The sequence below is a fragment of the Canis lupus genome, chromosome 5, assembly GCF_048164855.1.
Source record: "Canis lupus baileyi chromosome 5, mCanLup2.hap1, whole genome shotgun sequence".
NCBI classification, from domain to species: domain Eukaryota; kingdom Metazoa; phylum Chordata; class Mammalia; order Carnivora; family Canidae; genus Canis; species Canis lupus.
Genome location: NC_132842.1, coordinates 24,982,814 through 25,003,033, shown reverse-complemented (window position 1 = coordinate 25,003,033; position 20,220 = coordinate 24,982,814). Strand labels below are relative to the sequence as shown.

Here is a 20,220-nt window from a genome sequence, read left to right as displayed (position 1 = left end):
CCACTAAATAAAAATTATTTTAATGTATTTTTTTTAAAGTCATACTCCCTTGAGATACACAGTTCATCAAAAAGGTTTAACATACCTAAAAAAGTTACTGTTCAAAAACAACAGGTTATGAAATCAGTATCCTTACACTTTCACAGTGATTTGAATCAGTATTTTTTGAAAAAGCCCATATCTTCCAAACAGCCAATTCTCAGTTTACTGCACAATTACTGGTTATTTATCCATTTAAAAAATATCAATGAGTAACACACTTAAGCAAGGCCAGGCCATCTCAGGAGCAGAGAACACAACTAGTCTTCCACTCTACAAACAGGTCACTAATAATGACCATAGTTAGAAATGTAGAACTTCTGAAAATTTTCAAAATGATTAGTGAAGTAAAAACCTTACTCTCTATACAGTCAAGATGCCTATATTTGCATCTATTTATAACTAAATGTACACAGTATAACATGTGAAATCTATAAACTTTAATGCAAATATAACATAGATAACCAAAAAGTCAATTGTAAATTGTAAATTAAGTCATTTTCAAAATATTTAAAAGTTTTGTATTACTTGTCATTTGAGTTTTCTTATGAACAAGGAAGAAAATGAGGTGGGCTTTTGTTTTTTTTTTTTTTTTTTTGATGATGTTATCTTCTTAAAAGTCAGAAAATAAAGTGAAAAATCATGCCTACACTTATTCATCCCTGCTTAGCTGGAATAACTTCCAAACTTTCCTATCTTACCCCATTCCTACCCACATAAGCTTTTGTTTAAAAGCCGTAACATTCCAGCTAACATCTTCTATGTTAGGATTATCAGCTCCAATTACAAGCACAAGGTAGATCAATGAGTAGGTTACTATTCATTACATCCTATCTTTTTTTCAAATCCAGCCTATTAGGGATCTAAAATGAGAAATTTCCATTCATTTCCTTACGACTTAAAAGTACAATAGTATCGTTCTGTGAACAAGAACAGTTTTTTTTCTGTCTTCAATCATTTATTCCAAAATAATCTTATAGGAAGTAAGTCTTTCAGTAAGTTTTATGAATGAATTCTAAACCCAAAACATTCAAAAATACTCAACTCATTCAAGAAATGACTATAACTTTAAATGAGTGAGCTTGTAATTAGAAGTTACATCATTTTTGAAGATAAAGACACTAAAATTAAATAAGTTGCTTTATGCTCATAAGTAGGCTATTCTAAAATGTTCTGCAATGTATTTAGAAAAATTGTTAATCAATAAAAAACTTATTCTATAGCAAATTATGTTAAGAATTCTATAGCAAATTATGTTAAGAGTGATAATAGTTCTAAGAGATTTGAAAACACCTACTGACTGTTAAGATACAAAATCATTTCAGTACTTGAAAAAGAAATTGGAAAATATCTCAAAATAACAGAGCCTGGAACTTTTTTTCTCCAACAAGTTCTGACATTCTAGTCACCTGAAGAACATACATGCAGTTTTAGGTTATACAACATTCACTAAAGATTTATGACATATAAGCAGTAACAAAGTGATTACTATTTTATCAGAACAAAAAAAAGGAACACTTTTTCCAGTATAAACCCCATTTTCAAACATTTGCCTGTGATCAATTAAAAGTGATTTAATTCTATCATAGTTCCCTTTGTATGTATTCCAGTTTCTTTCCAGTCATCTTGGAACCAATTTAAAATTCTGAAGCTCCAGAGGTAACTCCTTATTCTCCCCCAAATCTCAAACCCATGATCAGGTTTTCTAACTGCTTAACTTACACGTTCTTAGGTTACTACCTAGTGAGAACAATCCTCAGGAAAAAAGGTTAGATTTTTGGTAGACTTATTTTCTAATCATATCTTACACTAAATACTTAGCAAGCAGGACCAGATACCAATGAAATAGCATTGGAAGAGTTCTATCATACACAAATCTTATGTAGTCCTACATATTTTCCTTGACCATTTATTTATTTACTAAACATCAGACTAAACACATAGCATCTAGTAAGACTATAGATTTTAAGCAGAGAAATAAATGCATCTTAAGTACCTAAACATTCAAAACCCCTAGAATCATTCAGAGGTATTCATCAAATTAAAATGAAACATTTTTTAATGAACATATTATATATGGCAGTTTTTTATGTTTATGAAGCCCACTGGAAAAAGATTTTCAGTCTGATTAACTTTAGAAGACCTGTATGAGGGAACTAAACATTAAGCAGCACATTTGACCAAAGTACCTATCCTATTTGGTATATATCTCATCAAATTTCTTATGATAAACAAACAAAAAAAAATATCTTATGAGAAGTCCATAGGAATATATCACTATGCAAAATTAAGCTGAATATGATTTATCACATATCATTTTATATTACAATCTCTTCAGAAACACATACATTCAGAAAGTTGAACAGAAGACATTCTTTTTGAGACTGTCATAAATTAGAGGTTAGCAAACTATTTCTGCAAAGGGGCCAGATATAAATATTTTAGGCTCTGAAGACCATACATCTTTGTTGCAACTACTCAATGCTGCTATGATACAAAAGCAGCCAAGACAATACATAAACAAATGAGCATGACCATGTTCCAATAAAGCTTTATTTATGGACATTGAAATTTGAACTCATATAATTTTAGTATTTCACTGAGTATTCCTCTTTTGATTTTTTTCCAATCATCTAAAAAAGTTAAGACCATTCTTATTCTTAGCTCACCAGCTTTATAAAAAGTAGTGGTGGGTCTATCTGACCTGCAGGCCATAGTTTGCCAATCCTTGTCATAATTAGAGTTCACGGAATCAGTATCATTGTTAAATGATTATGAATAAGTACATTCCCTCTCATGACATCACTGTAAAATAGTGAGTTACTGGCATCATTTTAAAGATATGAAAAGTAAGCAATGAAAACAAAATTAATTCCAAATCTTACTCATTATAATAAAAATACAAGGTAGCAGACCTCCTTCACCCAATGTTGAGCTACCACTATCTAGAAGCAATCCTAAGGTACATCAATCTTTTTTTTTTAATTTTTTTTAAATTTTTATTTATTTATGATAGTCACACGGGGGGGGGGGCAGAGACGCAGGCAGAGGGAGAAGCAGGCTCCATGCACTGGGAGCCCGACATGGGACTCGATCCCGGGTCTCCAGGATCGCGCCCTGGGCCAAAGGCAGGCGCAAAACCGCTGCGCCACCCAGGGATCCCAGGTACATCAATCTTTGATTTCTAGTGTTTTTTATATTACTAATTCAATATTGTAAAACTGACAGAAAATATCAAATAGTCCATTCTGGAATTGAGTATTCTATCTCATAAGAAAAGTCATAAATGCCTCAAAAAATTCTAGTATTAAGAGACATATTTTTTGTTTTCTTTTCTAATTGTTATTCTTATTGCTTGTTCTTATTTTGTATATTGTTTATTGTTGTTTTGCATTATTTTAAAGATGAAATTTTTAAATAAGCTATCAAAATTTAAGAAATTTAACATACTCATTTTCAAAATCATAAAAAAACACAAGAGAAATTCTTATCAAATCTTTCTGAGGGATTAAGCAGGCAACATATTACAAGTAATAACCAACATTTACTAAATACTTAAAATGAGCCAGATACTTTAAATGCTTTTACACATAAATTCACTATATCATTTACCTTTATCTCAGAGGTAGAGTACTACTGTTATTCCATTTTACAGAAAAGAAAGCTGAAGTACAAAGATGTGAGATAACTTCCCACGAGTTACAGATCTGAGTAAATAATGGATCAGAGATTTGAACCTAAATAGCTGGCTCCAGAGCCCATGCTCACAACTACTGCACTATACTGCCTCTCAAAATTATCCACTTGGTACCTTATACTGAAATTATAATGCCTCTCAAACGATATATCAAAGGCAAGCCTTCTCAAACTGGGGTGTTTATTTTATATTCTTTTGGGTCCTTGTGTTTGGATCTGACTCGGTAAGCACTAAGTGGCTAAGTTGTTTACTAGACACTTTAAAATCAAGTACAAGTACTAAATGCAGAAGATGACTAATATGAATGTTGTGAAAAATACAGTATGAAGAGATAAGAACTGGATCTGTCACCTGCTATATAAATCACAATGGGCAAGCTCTTGAATTCCTAAATCTATCACTTTCAAGATAGAGGTACTATGAGGATCAATTAAGATCAAACAAGTGATGTGCTTCATCAATGTACAACAGTATTTTCATGAGGAAAAAAAAAATGCCATAGCCCACTGGAGAAAAGGCAAAAACTTCAATGCCAAATATTATTTGGTCTTGTATTAGCCAAATTAAAAAAGAAAAAAAAGGGATCCCTGGGTGGCGCAGTGGTTTGGTGCCTGCCTTTGGCCCAGGACGCGATCCTGGAGACCCGGGATCGAATCCCACATCGGGCTCCTGGTGCATGGAGCCTGCTTCTCCCTCTGCCTGTGTCTCTGCCTCTCTCTCTCTTTGACTATCATAAATAAATAAATAAATAGATAGATAGATAGATAGATAGATAGATAGATAGATAGAAAAAAGAAAAAAAAATCTTGGCAAGAGCACAGAAAATCCATTTTAGATTTAGAACACATAGCCAAAATCTCGAAACAATAATCATGAAGCAAACTTAGGAAAAACACTAGGTTTACTTTTCATAATTCACCACTACTGAAAAAGAGAAACTTTGCCACCACTCTTACCAGTTAGGAAGGAACTGACGCTTCAAAATTATCCAAACAATAACTGACTTAATATATGAATTCATGATTTCACTACTACAAGAAACAAATTCTATTACATAATTAAGTTATACATAATAAAAATTAAATCACTTCTTCAATCTTTATTAAATGCCAAAATAGAGTAGGTAATATTACCTCTATGAGTAATATCTCATAGTACAAAGCATTTTAAGTATAGAGAGCTGAACATTATAAAAAGCAAAACCTACCAAGTAAAGCTATTAACTCTAAACTAGCAGATGTTACTAGATATTTTTAAATGTGTAAATGTTAATTGTAACTCCCCAGGATCAATCACTTAACCAAAATGCACTTTTAAAATTCTCTAAAGTACAAAAAGCTTTTAAGTGCAAATTTATTAGAATTCATCAAACCCTAGGGTCAGTTGTATCACTTGCTTATAATTGTTTACTTGCTTATAATTGTAAATTCCCCAGGGGCTTTGAAACAGAACTAGCTATCTAATACCTATAGTATCAGCCCAGATAACATGAGAAAAGAACAGCTAAGACTCAACAGGTCTTACGCAGTCACGGTCTTCATTCACTCATTCATTAGTGTCTAAGAAAATACCAGAGATTTTATTATTCTATTTTTTAAATTGGTTGCAAGAATTCTTAAGTATAGACATTAATGAGTATAGACAAAGACTTCACAACTTCTATGAATAGTACCATCTCCCAAGTTAATTAAAATGACCAAAAGCATTTGGAATTCAGACTGAAAATAGAATATATTTTTTAAAAAATTATTAAAGATACCAAATAAAGTCTTAAAGTAATTTAACTACATGAGTCTTAAAAAGCCCCTAGTTCAGCACTTAGATTTCCAGCCATCACCATGCCTGGGAGAAACCTTACTGGGAAAAACTATTGTCCATGAATGTTCCCATGATGTAGAATAACCTCAAAACTCTGACTAGAAGGGGAAACTTTGGGAAATCGGTCATTTTAACAGTACATTGTACTATACTAATACTAGGCCAAGGGAGTCTGCACTAATCCATTCCTCTTGTCTTCTTGGTCAGTAGGTATTCAAATCTACATTATAGAACCTGCTCAATTTGAAGCTATCCTAAAACATGAGTTATTTATTAAGCTATATGCCAATTATTTTCTATATTATGATTAAGATTTTTCCATCTTCCAAATTACTACATCTAAGTAGATAGTATTCCATGATAAAATGACTGCTACAATGCTAAGGTCAATTTATACTAGGTAAATAACCTCCTCTAATACCACAGGTTAACAGTTCCATATTTAAATGAATAGAGTTACTAGGGAAAGCCACAAAACCATGCTCTTAACACTATACCCTGTTCAAAATTTTCATGGTGACTTGAATAATACTAAAAAAACAGGTCTGCTTATCAAAGCTGAATGTGACCAGCAGGTAAGTACATACCAATACATACAGCAGATAATAACATAAACAATGTTTAAAATTGTCATTAGGATATAGTAATATGCCAAAAACATCTAAATAAAGTTAGAAGAGCTAAGTCTGCATTCAGGTTTAAAAGATTATTTCCACTAGTTCAAGGTGAAGAACTGGTTTGACAGCAGTTCATTTGAGAAATTAAGTGTATGTAAGTCCCACAGTCAAAAGAATGACAAGGCAGCTAGAAAAAATAATGGAATTTGGGGTTACAAGCAGGAAAAAATGCATCCAAAACGAATGCCCTAAGGATAGTCGTGTGGAAATCATGGAACTGAAGGAACAGGAGGTATTTAGCCTTGAGAAGATGAAAGGGAAAAATCCTGGCAATCTGCAAATATTTGAGATATTATCATGGGTATGAAAGAGGAGACATGTCCCATGTCAGTATTTCTCAAACTAATAAAGGTGTTTCTCAAACTAATAAGGGAATTCCTTTTTCCTAATCATTGCAGTTTTATAAAATAAAGTAACAATATCCAAGACTATGGAAAACTGCTATAAAGGTGTCTTAAATGCTTTGTCTATTCCTATACTTAATTCATTGTGGGTAGGTAAACAGTTCATGGACCCTCACTTTAAGCAGCTTTATTCCACTGGTACAAGAAAAAAAGTAAATCAAAGGGAATCAAATTTCAGCTTGAATTCCTTGTAAGTAGGTGTGCCCAACATTGGAATGGTGCTTTCAAAGGAAGAATAGTTTATCTATCAGATAATCTAGAAAAAGGACTCCTACACTGGAAAGGTGATTGGATTAAATCACTGTAGACTCTACCCTCTAAGCTTCCCTGAGGCCAATCAGAAGTAAACACACATACAAAACCCTTAAAAAGTAATCAAAGCATACTTACAAAATCAATGTGAGGCATCAGGAAGAACATAAGGGAAAAAGAAAAGGAGTAGGAAAATGACAAAATACTATGTATGTCATAATTAAGAAACCTTAAAGATGTGAGAATTAATAGAGGGCCACTATTTTTTTTCTTTTTTTTCTTTTTAAACTCACTATTGACTATTACATATAATACATCCTGTCTATATATAAATACACCCTGAAGTGGCCTAGTCAAAGTTTAAACAGTGCTCACTATTTAAAAGCACAAAACAAAGATTTTTTTTTAATTACTTTTTAAAGAAACCTTGAGGAACACCATTGCCACCTTAAACTCTCACCTTTTGAGTGACCCTCAACCACCATGGCTTAGTCAAACAGTCGGTGCACCTATCTTGATGCAGACCTAACCGCACTACTACAGTCTTCACTTCTAGTTAAGTTCATCACCTTCCAGTGGTAACTACTTAAAATCAGTAAGTAGGTCCTGCAGGTTTATGAAAATAGACAAATGTACTCTCCCATACTAATTCTTGAAAATAGCAATTTCAGACTCCTAACCATGTACTTTAAATAGGTACTAGGTACTTGGCCAAAGGCTATTGCTTTATTGCTAGCTATATCCTTTCTGTACTCCCTCAGCCCTCCTCCAAATCCACCCTCCATAAAAGCAGACCTAATGCTTACCAACTACATCAACTTCTAGCTTGTTGATGCCTCCTAGGAACAGAGGCTACACAGTAGTATCTTGTAACAATCAAAGGTGGCCCTCAATCACCTTTACTAATTACCACTGGTAAAGGTGCATACATTATTCCTTGAAACTTTAAACAGTTGTTCCCAGGAGAGAGACTTCCGGAAATGCACTTTACATGGTAGCATTTAAGAAATTTTTTTTCACCTCTGATTTGTTGCACTGTTTTCTTAATTTCTGATCTTAAACACCACTAATAATGACTCATTTTCTAAGAACAAATATCAACAGTGACATCAATAAATTAAGATACAAAACAATGAAAGCAAACCTGCTATAGAGAGGACACAACAAACCACACCAAAATAATGGCAGTAAGTTAAAGTGACAGAAAAAGAAAATTTATCCCTCAACATTAAGGAGTTTTTAAATTATAGGAACAAAACACATCCACAAAGTAAAAATCACCATATACTTGCCAGGTTTCTTCTAAATTCAGAAACAAAATCTATCATAGACTCCCACTTAAACATGAGTACTTAGACTGGTACACTTTGAAATTCTCCTGGAAATGTTAAGAAATCACCTGCAATGAGCCCTTTTCCACATGTTCTTTCAGTGGCCTGAAGACTTTAAAAACTTTTAAGTATGAGCTCCAAAATAAATTCTCAATTCTGAGAAATATTTGAAAATCACCTGTTTTGTCTCTCAGTATTCTGAAGCTCCCTGTGGTCCCTTTTCAGGTGTTTGGTCAAAGATGTAAAGTATTCTTTTAAAAGATTCTGGAAAGGTTGTTGTTTCTCTGGACTAATTATCTCACTAGGAGGAAAACTCAAATTAAACTTCTCTGCAGCACTCTTCACTTTCCGTGGCACAAGCCCAGCAATATCATCTCCACAGTGTCGACAAAAACTAATCACCACAGAAACATGAGTATGGGATTCCCGGTCAGCATTAATAATATTTTTTAGCTGTTCATAGATTAAGGAAAGACCTTCCTTGTCAGTGAAAATCCCAACTATTGTCAACTCTGCAATGAAACGCAAATCAGTTCTTAACTTGGTAATGTTAGGGGTTTTCTCTTCTTTCCTCGCTTCAAAATGTTTTTTCCAAACCTGAAGAAGTGATGGAGCAAAGTCGGCATAACGCTGGTGAAAGAGAGAGCACAAGTGCACAGCACAGTTCACATCAGATATTTTTAGCTTTGCTTCCACAATAGAAGCTACAGCTTCCGCAATGTATTTGCTTAAATTCAGGCCATTAAAATCATGGGACAAGGAGTCTCTCTGTTGCTCGGTAATAGTTTTTAGTTTCTTGACAAAAGCAGTATTTTTCTTCAAACTTGAGTCTAGTCGGCTAAAGAAATTTTCCTCTGGTCGGTTGTCTGGAGCATTTTGGTTTTTGCTACGAAGTTCCTTCCTTAACTGATGTCGTTCCCAGGCTTCCTGATGAAGCTGAAGGGATTCCTCTTTCTCTCTATATAAAAAACAAATAAGTAAATAAAATACTTTGCATATTTTGTAGAATCACTGACCAATTTCAAGAGTGAAAGACAATGAAAATGTAATCATAAACATCAGCATTTCAAACCAAGCAAAACATGCAAAAGGCCCTTTACCTACTTTTAACTTTTAATTTTTTTTTTTCAACTCATGGCCCTGAGATTAAGACCTAAATAAGAGACAGACACCTAACAGACTGAGCTACCCAGGCATCCCTTTAAGATTTTGTTTTTAAGGGATACCTGGGTGGCTCAGTGGTTGAGCATCTACCTTTGGCTCAGGACATGGTCCTGGAGTCACGGAATCTAATCCCACATTGGGCTCCCCTGGAGGAGCCTGCTTCTCCCTCTGCCTAAGTCTGTGTCTCTCAGGAATAAATAAATAAAATCTTAAAAAAAAAAAAAAAAAAAAAGAACTCACAATCCTGAGATCAGAAGTTGCACACTGTACTGACTGAGCAGGTCAGGCACCTTTTCCAACTTTTAAAAACATTTTATTATTGACTTAAGATAATGGGAACCTAGTACACTGAAAATACCAAATGTGGCAGAATGGATGATTCTTAATAACTAGAGTAAAAATCATTCTGCCAACTGGTAAACTAAATAGATAAAATACTTTGTCAACTCTACCTCAATAAAGCTGCAAAAATAAACAAATTAAACACATGATGTATAATACGAAAAATATAAATTAATATGTCCAGGAAGGTGTAAAACCTAGAACAGGTAAAAGCACTGGGAATATAGAAAAAAAACTGTCCACAAAAAATACTTTAAAGTATTCTTTAAATACTTTAAAATTTAAATTAAGTTAAAAATTAAATTAATCTCTTAAAGTATTCTTTAAATACTAAATAATACATTATTTAAAGAATAATGTTTATTAAAAAATAATAATAAGGGGATCCCCTGGGTGGCTCAGCAGTTTAGCGCCTGCCTTTGGCCCAGGGTGTGATCCTGGAGCCCTGGGATCAAGTCCCATCAGGCTCCCTGCGTGGAGCCTGCCTCTCCCTCTCTCTCTCTGTGTCTCTCATTAATAAATAAAATCTTTAAAAATATTAATAATAAAATAAAGAGTAATGTTTATAAAAGAATGCATTAAAAATGTTCTGGTATGTTAAGTACCACTCTTCCATACTTCAGCATTAGCCAAATCTCTAAAGTACCTTTCTCAGTTTTGTCTTAAAATTCAAGTGTAATTGGGGCGTCTGGGTGGCTCAGTCAGTTAAGACTCTACCTTCATCTCAGGTCACAATCCCAGGATCCTGGGATGGAGCCCCACATTGGGCTCTATGGCTCAGCAGCAAGCCTGCTTCTCCCTCTCCCTCCGTCTCCCTCTCTGCCTACTTGTGCACTCGCTCGCTCGCTCTCTGTCAGATAAATAAAATCCTTAAAAAAAAAAAAAAAAAAAGTTGAGTGTAATTAAGAAAATTTGGAACCAGGGATGCCTGGGTGGCTCAGCGGTTTGGCACCTGCCTTTGGCCCAGGGCGTGATCCTAGAGTCCTAGGATCAGTCCCATATCAGGCTCCCTGCATGGAGCCCGTTCCTCCCTCTTCCTGTGTCTCTGCCTCTCTGTCTCCAATGAATGAATAAATAAAATCCTTAAAAAAAAAAAAAAAAGGCATTTGGCAGCCCGGGTGGCTCAGTGGTTTAACGCCACCTTCAGCCTAGGGCCGGATCCTGGAGACCCAGGATCGAGTCCCACATCGGGCTCCCTACATGGAGCCTGCTTCTCCCTCTGCCTGTGTCTCTGCCTCTCTCTTTGCATCTCTCATGAATAAATAAATAAATTCTGTAAAAAAGCATGGTGCTCTAGTCACTGAAAGTAATAGAACGAGTAACTGAAGATACTCCCAACTCTCATGGAATTGGACCTCAGCAGTCTGATTTCAAATCACCATTGCTTTCCTAACATTTCAATCTCCCCATTCCTTCATATCAATAAATAAAATAAATGTTCTTACTTCAACTGGGCAGCTTCTTCTTCTTGCTGACGTTTTGCCTGCTCTTCTTGCTTCTTTTTCTCTTCCTCTTCATGTTTCTTTTTTTCTTCTTCCTCTTTTTTCTTTAATTCTTCCTCCGCCTTCACCTTTTCTTCTTCTTTTTTCTTCCGTTCCTTGTCTTCTTTTTTTCTCTTATCTTCTTCCAGTTTCTTCTTTTTATCTTCAGGGACCTTAATAACCTCCTTCTTGGCAGTAAGCTTGATCTCGTCTTTTGGTTTCTCCCTGCTACTCACTGGCCGCCTTTCACTGCAGTCTTTTTCCTTGTTGTTTAGTAAAGTTTCTTTTTCTTCCATACTTGCTGGCTTTTTACGCTCAGCTGGCATTATGTTACCCAGAACAATCTGTAAAGTAAAAGAATGTCAGTATTCTTTGTAGTATTGTAAATGCAGTGACTTTTTAGTAATGTGACACTTTTTTAAACAGAACATATTAATGTAATGTTGTGAAAGATTAAATAAATGCATGTAAAATGAACACTATTTCTGCAATAAAATAATTTCTTGGTCACATTCCACATTCTATCATAATTAGTTATGCTTTGCCTTAAGTACTTTTTTACTTTTTATTAAGGAAATACTCGAACACACAAATGAAAGAGAGCACACTATAACCAACCTCCCTATACTCATTGCCCAAATTCAACCATTATCAACTACAAAACAACATTTAATCATAAACACTTCAGTATGTATCTGAGAATATTTTCAATTGGTTTTAATCCCAACAGTTCACATCCATTAGGAGGCTGGTGACATTATTTCCTACAACCTGGAACAGAAATTATTTAAGTTGGTACAAAAATGAGCTCTTGCCTCCTACAAATAGACACAGAAGACACAAACTTCACATCATCGTTCTAACCTTATCAAGCTTTATCAAATACAGAAAGCTTCAGCTATCTCAAATTAAATTAAACTTTTAGTCTTTTCATTAGTATTAGTCAAAATTAGTCTATAACATAATGAGGATTCTAAAATCTGTATATTCTGTCTGTCTGCCAATACAGTAGCCACCAGCTCAGGGTTTCTCAGCCTCAGCACTATTACCATTTCAGGCAAGATAATTCTTGGGGTGGGGGGGGGGTTGCTGGGGGAGTGATGTTGACACGATTTTGTGCACTACGTGTTTAGCAGCATCCCTGCCTTCTCTACTAAGGACGTGCCAGCAGGATCTCCCCAGTTTTGACAACCAAAAATCACTCCAGATATTGCCAAACGTTGCCTGGGGACAAAACCACCATCAGCTGAAAACCGCGGCACTAGCCACATGTAGCTACTTAGCTACAGGAAAATTAATTAAAAAGTTTGAAATTTCGTTCTTCAGTCACTACTCCTATTTCAAGCGCTCAATTTCACATGACTAGTCTCAACCGCATCAGACAGTGCAGATACAGAACAGTTTAATTATCACAGGACGTTCTACTGGATAACATTAGGTCTATAGTACAGGCTCTATACAGTTAACTGGAAATGAACTTTGGAACAAAAAAAAGTGTATTTCCCAGCAAAATTCAGCATTTTTCTTTCCTAGAAATAAATTTCTCTACTCAGAACTAGTGTTCTAATATAATTTCTTTTATGGACAGTACTTCATGTTTTAGGCCCTAAATCATCTGAAAGCCGTATATGAGAAAATCAAAATACCTTCTATGTAAGAAATACAGAATTAACTTAAACTTCCTACTTTTTTAGGGGATCCCTGGGTGGTGCAGCGGTTTAGCGCCTGCCTTTGGCCCCGGGCGCAATCCTGGAGACCCGGGATCAAATCCCACATCGGGCTCCGGGTGCATGGAGCCTGCTTCTCCCTCTGCCTGTGTCTCTGCCTCTCTCTCTCTCTCTCTCTCTCTGTGTGACTATCATAAAAAAATAAAATAAAAAATAAAAAAAACTTCCTACTTTTTTATTAAAAGCTAAAGATATACACACTATTCTCAATTATTTTCAAATATAGATTTTAAGTTATAGCAGTAAAAACTAGGTTAGCAAACAAAATATTTGCAAAAATAACTATTCTATAAACACACAATGCATTTATTTCAGCACTCCAATAAATTATCAAAGAAAGAAAACCTAGGCCAATAGAAGCACTTTAAGTAACTTTTGGAGGCACAAGCAACATTCCGTATGTTCTCCCAACCACGTCTTCCTTTCCCTTTTACTCTTTCACTGATTCTATATCACGTCCACATTCTATGCATTTATTTTAACAATAACACTCAAAGGCTTCAGTTAACCTCAATGGCAAAACTCAAGAAAAAAAAGCTGTTAATCCTGTTTAAGCAACCATTTTAACATGAAAGAGCATAACTACTTATTTGCTGGCAAAGCAGTGTTAACATTTATGTTATCTGTCAGCTTCAAAGACCCACCTTTAATGTGAAAAAAGACATGCCCTAAAGCAAGTAAATTTTTAAAAGAAGAAAATACTCATAGCCACCACTCACTGGCCTCACAGTAAACATCTTACTTACATTATCTCATTTAATACTAAAATCTTTATGAGATGAGTATTATCTTCCCTATTTTATAAATGAGTAAACTGAGACTTGACCAAGTAACTTGACTAAGGCCTCCACAGCTGGTGACAGAGCTGGAATTGGAACCCATACTCTCACCTAAAGTTATTAAGAACTTTGAGAGTACCAAACTCTGAAGTGAAAGACCTGATCTTGGATACGGACCACAACAAATCACAGAATTACGTATCTGAATAGAAAGAATCCCTGATAATGGCTAAGCAGTTTTTATATTACTTTTCTAAATTTTGGCATATACTAGTTAAAACATATGGGGATAAGATTATTTCTAAGGTAATAATACAATTTTTCTTAGGGATATTTGTCATTATGTGCAAAACATAATACTCTATATAAAGAGTTGGTATTTTCTGAAGTTTATCAACAAGCAACACTTCAGTGATACAAGGACTACAGAAAATAAAAAGAACGGCAAAAAAATTTGACAGGTAATGTCTCATTTGTGAAGGTAGTATTAGATACTAAGTTCTATGAAAACATTTAAAAATTCACTTGGAATCTGACAAATTTCAACAGAGCCTCCTAGACTTTTGTGACTCTGTACAGTGTTCATTTCTTCAATACCTACTGTGTCAAACTGTAGTAGGCACTCATGAATTGATCCTCCTCTAGAACACAAAGAAACAGATTCCCAATAAAACCCTTAAAATCTTCGGATATATTCTTTCAATCACTTCATCCTTGTATTAAAAACATATCCAAAGTACACTTCGAGCTAAGTTTCAGTGAACAAAAAATATGACAGAAATGTAAAGGTTCATGTAAAGACTAGCAATGCAACATGTGAAAACAACATAGGTTTTGAAGTTTTCCCAACTCTTCATCCTGCTAGCTGTGGGAACTTGGACAACTTAACTTCTCTGAGTCTATTCATCGATAAAATGGAGAAATTGCTACTCTTACAGAATTCTTAAACTACTAACATTGAAGGAAGCATCAAGGCGGCACTCAACAGGGACACCTGGGTGGCTCAGTGGTTGAGCTTCGGCCTTCAGCTCAGGGCGTGATCCCAGGGTTTGGGCTCCCCATAGGGCACCTGCTTCTCCCTCTGGCAGTCTCTGCCTCTCATGAATAAATAAATAAATTTTTTTAAGGCATTCAAGGGACGCCTGGGTGGCTCAGGGATTGAGCATTTGCCTTTGGCTCAGGGTGTGATCCTGGAGACCTGAGATCAAGTCCCACATGGGGCTCCCTGTGAAAAGCCTACTTCTCCCTCTGCCTGTGTCTCCGGCTCTGTCTCTAATGAATGAATAAATAAAATCCTTCAAAAAAAAAGGGGGGGGGCATTCAATTAATGTCTATTGTTTCACACAGAGCACTGAAAAGTTCTTTGGAAGATGGGTTTTTTTAAGAATTAGGTCTACTAGACTTTACTCCAATTCTCATTTTTTACATTGACCTGGCAGCAGAAGGGTGACTCACCCGATTAGGCCAGTTTAATCGCTGGTTGGGTCAAGGCTCACTGTCCAGTGCTCTTATCCAACATCTACCGACTCAAGATTTTAAAAGCCAAACAAAATATACAAACAACCTAATTTAGACCCATATGCATGTGTATGTGCCGTCAATGAAACTATTTAGTAGTGAAATGCTAACATTTCTTTCAATCCCTCTGACAGTCCCTGCTTGAATACACAGCCAAATATTTCACCTGAACGGCTTCAAGAAGCTTTTCAAGTGAAACCCACAGTTTCAAACAGATTCTGCCTCACAATAATCCAAGATAAATCATTAGTGATCTTTTGTTTTTGTTTTTGTTGTTGTTTTTTTTTTTAATCGGAATATCATTAAGCCCTTACAAAAGACTTCACTGAGTACGATCACAGTCAGTCCCTTAAAAGGAAGCCACGTCTTTAAAACCACCTTCCTTCCTATAGTGCCCTGGCCGGTGGACTGAATAATCTGGTTTTCGGAAGAGACTGTGAAAAGCCCAAAAGAAAGTAAAACTACTTTCTTGGTAAAACGAGGAGGTACCAGCGGAGCGCACCGAGGGGGGCAGAATGCAGAGCAAAAGGGGGGTGTCTCCCTCATCAAAGATACTCCTTTACCCAAGTACCATATGGACTGTATGAAATCACAATCAGAAATGCTCTGAAAACGCCCCAGAGGAAGACAAGGCCGGTTCACCTTGTAGTTCTGTGTCACTCAAAACGTCCTGAGGGCAGAACCGCACCGGGGCATTATCTCTCCACCCCCCAACGCTGGCTTTACCCAAAGGAAAAAAAAAAAAAAAAAGTGTTGAAAACCAAAGACCCACGGGAAGTTTCCTTACACATTTCACCAGAGTTCAGAACTGGCTGTGTCTCGACGAGCTGTGGTATCTTTCAGAGACGCCTGAAAACTACGGTCAACGAGAAGGGTGAGCGCCGCCGGGGCTGCTCCGGTCGCGGGTCCTGGCGGAGCAGGAGGGCGGCTGGTCCGGGTCGGCGGGGAGCCCCCAGCTCGCCAGCCCGACGACCCTGGCCTCCGCGCCCGAGCGCTCAGCAGGGGAGGCGCCGGGCACCGAGGCGCCGCGAGGGAGCCTCAGCCCGTGGGAGACTCGGGGGCAAGCGGACCCAGCGCAGCCCAGCGCAGCCCAGCGCAGCCCAGCGCAGCGCCGCCCGCCCCGAAGCCCCTTCCCCCGCACACGCATCTCCCACAACCCCCTGCTCCGGCGGCACCCTCCCGGCCCGCACTCGCGCCCCCTTGCCCGGGGGCCCCCGCGGTCACCTTCGCCGACCACCGTCGCCCCGACGCCAACTTCTCCCCCTCACGCCCCGCACCCGCCCGACGCCCAGACGCCCCGGCTGGTCTCCCGGCTCCACATCCTCCCACGCGCGCGCGCCCTCCCCGCCTCCTCGCCGTCGCGTCCCTCCGGCTCCCGGGAGCCTTCCCGCAGCTCCCCTCGCTCGACTGCACACCTCCGCCCCGCCACAGCGGCTTCAGCCCCGAGGCCCAGCCCGGGCGTGGAGGGGCGGGGAGGACACCCCCGCACCCCGCACCCCGCACCCCCCCGCCCGCCGCGGCCGCCCCTCACGTCTGCCCCGGGCCGGGGGCGCCCGCCGTGACGGGAGCCGACGGGAGCCTCCGGGAGAGGGGTCTGAGGAGGACGCCGCCGGAGCTGCGGTCCGTCTGCTGCTCGCCGCCCCCGGAGCGCGGAGGTGCTGAGGTGCCGAGTCGCCTCTCGGGTCCCTCGGGGAGCAGGAGTCCAGGCCGGTGCCCCCCAGCCCCGCTCCCCCCCGAGGGTCGCAGCGGAGGCGGAGGAGGCTCCCCGGGACTCACCTCGAGCCTGTTGTCAACATCAGCCCCGGGTTTCCCAGCACCAACTCCAGCGCTCGGGCTCTCCCCTCCCCTCCCCCCACCTAGCTCGCAGCCGAGGGCCCGCCTTCCCTCCGCTCCCCCTCCTCCCTCCGCCCGCCGGCCCTCCCGCCCGCCACTCACCAGCGCGGCCGGGCTGCGAGTGGGGGCGGGGCGGAGGGAGGAGGAAAAGGGAAAGCTGTCCGGCCACGTGCCCGATGCAAAGCCGTCCGCGTCTCCCTTCCTCCGGCGTTTCGACGCGCTGAGGCTTCACTCCTGGCGCGGACCGCGACCACACGCTCAGACAGCTGCCACGCACACACAGCGGCTTGCTGCGGATCGTCCGCCAGGCCACAGGAGCGAGATTTCCAGACAGGCAGTGAGCAGGGCAGCCACAACCAGCGCCTCCAGCCAGGTCCCCGGCGGAGGGGCGGAGCGTTCCAAGGCCCCAAGGCAGGAAGTGGATTGGTCGCCAGGAAAGGGAAAGCGCCTGAATCGGAGATGCGCAGGCGCAGGCACTTCGGGCGCGCGGGGGGGGGGGGGGGAGGGGAGTGCGGGGGGGGGGAAACGCTAGAATGGGGCGGGGCGGAGCTAACAGGAGGTGAGGAAGGGCGGTGGAACGGTAGGAGAATTACGGAGCGCCGTTTGGGACACGTTTGGCCACGTGATCCTCGGGGGAGTTTCCCGGAGCGAACGTCAGGGAAAGGTCTAAGAAGGGAAAGTTTGATTGGACTAATTCGAGGGGTGAGGTTGGAGATTTGGGGAGTTGGAAACCCGAGAAGCTGAAGAATATGGCTGGGGGGGAAAGTAGAAGTTGGTTAGGAATGAGTCTAGATTTAAGAGTGCCGTCGAGTTTCCGAAAGTCCCATCTGGGGAGGATGGGGGGGGGGGGATTTCCAGAAGCACTTTTTTTTTTTTTTTTTTTTTTTTAAGATGTTGGACGTCAAGAACGACCCAGGGTGCAGAAGGAGAAAGGTTTTCCTCGACGGATCCTGGAAAGCGCTCTGTCCTAGCAAGCCAGTTTCAGACACTGAAATGGAATGACTTCCCCGAGTTATTAAATGTGATCACTCGTTTAAAAAAAAAAAAAAACAAAAACAACAACAAACAAACAAAAACAAAAAGTTGGCCCAGTCGTCATTTCTTCGCTTTGCGAAACAAAGTCAACCTTCCAAAAGGGGCATCAGCTTCTCCACACAACCTCACTCCTTAAATTGCTGAGGTTTGTGTATCTGGCCTGCAATTTTTTTTTTTTTTTCTTACCAAAACTGCTTGGATCTGCTGCTAACGTGATCTCGCTGGTCGGCTTTGTTCAGGAGTCAAAGGGGCAAAGGTGCAAAACTGGACTTGATGCTGGAGTGACACGTGTCGCGCGCCCCCCCCCCCACGTGTGAGCCCACAAAATGAGCTGCTACCAACCGCAAATACTTGAGGCCGGTCTAGGTTCCCTTGTATTCAGCTTTTGCCCATTTGCCCCTATTTGCAGCTCTGCTTTCCATTTATTATTAGCTTGAACATCGCCTTCACAAATTCAGTGTTATTTCCTGTACTTCGATTTCTACCCACCCCCCACCCCCAAACACTACTGGTAGGTCAATCGTGAAAAGACTAGCAAGAGAGAAAGGAAAACACCGCTAATATGTACCACTGATAAGCGATTAGCAGAGGAACACCTGGGTGGCTCAGTCGGTTAAGCATTCTTTTTTTTTTTTTTTTTTTTTTTTTTTTAAGGTTTTATGTGTTTATTCCTAGAGACAGAGAGAGGCAGAGACACAGGCAGAGGGAGAAGCAGGCTCCATGCATGGAGCCCAACGTGGGACTTGGTCCCAGGTCTCCAGGGTCAGGCCCTGGGCTGAAGGCAGGGGCTCAACCGCTGAGCCACCCGGGCTGCCCTCGGTTAAGCATTCTGTTCTTCGTAGACGCTCAGAGCTGGATCTCAGGGTTGTGAGTCCACGCCCTGTGCTGGGCTCCATGCTAGGTGTGGAGCCTACATAAAAACAGACACAAAATCATCACGAGACAACTGTCCCAAACCACCATACTGGAGAAGGCCACCCCGTTCTTTCCAAAAGTTCTTTTACTCACAAAAAAATTAAAAGTAAAAAAGTTATTTTTCTCATTTTGTCTGGCTACCTTAAGAAAATTGATCTCTATGCTGTTAATAAATATATGTATGTATTCAAGTCGATCTTTGCCTTTCATGAGGTTTTGTTTTGTTTTTTTAAAAGATCTTATTCGTGAGACACACAGAGGCAGAGACACAAACCGAGGGAGAAGCAGGCTTCCTGCAGGGAGTTGGTGGCAGGACTCGATCCCAGCACCCTGGGATCACGACCTGAGCTGAAGGCAGATGCTCAACCACTGAGCCACCCGGGTGCCCCCTTCATGAGGCATTAAAAGGAAATCATGTGAATACAGGGATCAAAAAAAACTATTTTTATTGAGCTTTTGCTTATTTTAAATTTGTTATTTTAATTAATAATCACAATCGTCATGTAGGTATCCTGATCCCCATCTTATAGAAACAGAGTTACAGAAAGATAATTTAAGTCAATATCAGAAAACTAGTAAGCATAGTATTCCTTTCACACAAGTCTAACTCCAAAAACCCAAGCTTTTTCTGATGTATCCCACTGCCTTTATGCCCAGATTTTTTCACAGACTGAAAATGCACCCCATTGTTTTCTTTCTAAAGTAAGATATCAAAAGCCACCAAAGCCTGCTAATGTGGGACTATATTGCAATCTCTAACTGGAAGAAGCACATTTCTCTGAAGAAGCCATTGGTTTTTGCATTCTGATCAAACTTCACTATTTTCTGTAACTACATTATATTTAAGCTTTTAAGTATTTATCTAGATATTTCATTATTTGACAAAATTCTAAAAAAATGCCTTTTCCTTTTTGCCTGTTTCAGTTGACAGAATTATACCATATGAAAAGAAAAAACTCACAGACATGTATATTTAGATAATACTGTTTTCTGTTTAAAACCCAGTTACAATGCTGCTTTGCATTAGGAAGCAAAGGCAAGAGAAAGAGATTACAATCTCAGGGCAAGATAAACCCTAATTTAAAAAAAAAAAAAACAGGGCTTATGTGGCATGAACTCCCTGGTGCCCTGCTGAATATGTACTTCACCTTGAATAAGTCCACCTCTGTCTTTTAGAAGCTGACGTCTAGTTTAACTAATTTAAGCTA

At 39.5% G+C, this 20,220-nt stretch overlaps 2 protein-coding genes across 3 annotated transcripts in view; one reads left to right on the top strand and one right to left on the bottom strand.

The window, feature by feature from the left end:
• UPF2 (UPF2 regulator of nonsense mediated mRNA decay) overlaps nucleotides 1-17,145 on the bottom strand; it is a 94,643-nt gene extending 77,498 nt beyond the window's left edge. Inside the window, exons 1-3 of one of the 2 annotated variants that reach the window (XM_072825835.1) lie at nucleotides 17,006-17,145; nucleotides 11,170-11,549; nucleotides 8,397-9,176 (exon numbers count right to left, since the gene is read on the bottom strand). In XM_072825835.1, the coding sequence (XP_072681936.1) occupies nucleotides 8,397-9,176; nucleotides 11,170-11,531 (1,142 nt within the window). In that variant the 5' untranslated portion in view covers nucleotides 11,532-11,549; nucleotides 17,006-17,145. Of the gene's footprint in view, nucleotides 1-8,396; nucleotides 9,177-11,169; nucleotides 11,550-16,016; nucleotides 16,037-17,005 lie in introns of those variants that run through there. The other variant, XM_072825834.1, reaches the window with a different exon arrangement.
• Nucleotides 15,291-18,144, top strand: LOC140633129 (uncharacterized). Its single transcript, XM_072825152.1, has 3 exons — nucleotides 15,291-15,298; nucleotides 16,103-17,399; nucleotides 17,954-18,144. Exons 1-3 carry the CDS (start codon nucleotides 15,291-15,293, stop codon nucleotides 18,062-18,064), a joined length of 1,416 nt encoding a protein of 471 aa, XP_072681253.1. The 3' UTR covers nucleotides 18,065-18,144.
• The last annotated feature ends 2,076 nt before the right edge of the window (nucleotides 18,145-20,220 follow it).

Excerpts from the sequence above, each read along its gene's own strand:
- LOC140633129 (XM_072825152.1), top strand. Across the intron at positions 17,400-17,953 it reads GCGAGATTTCCAGACAGGCA|ATGTTGGACGTCAAGAACGA; the intron begins GTGAGCAGGGCA and ends TTTTTTTTTAAG.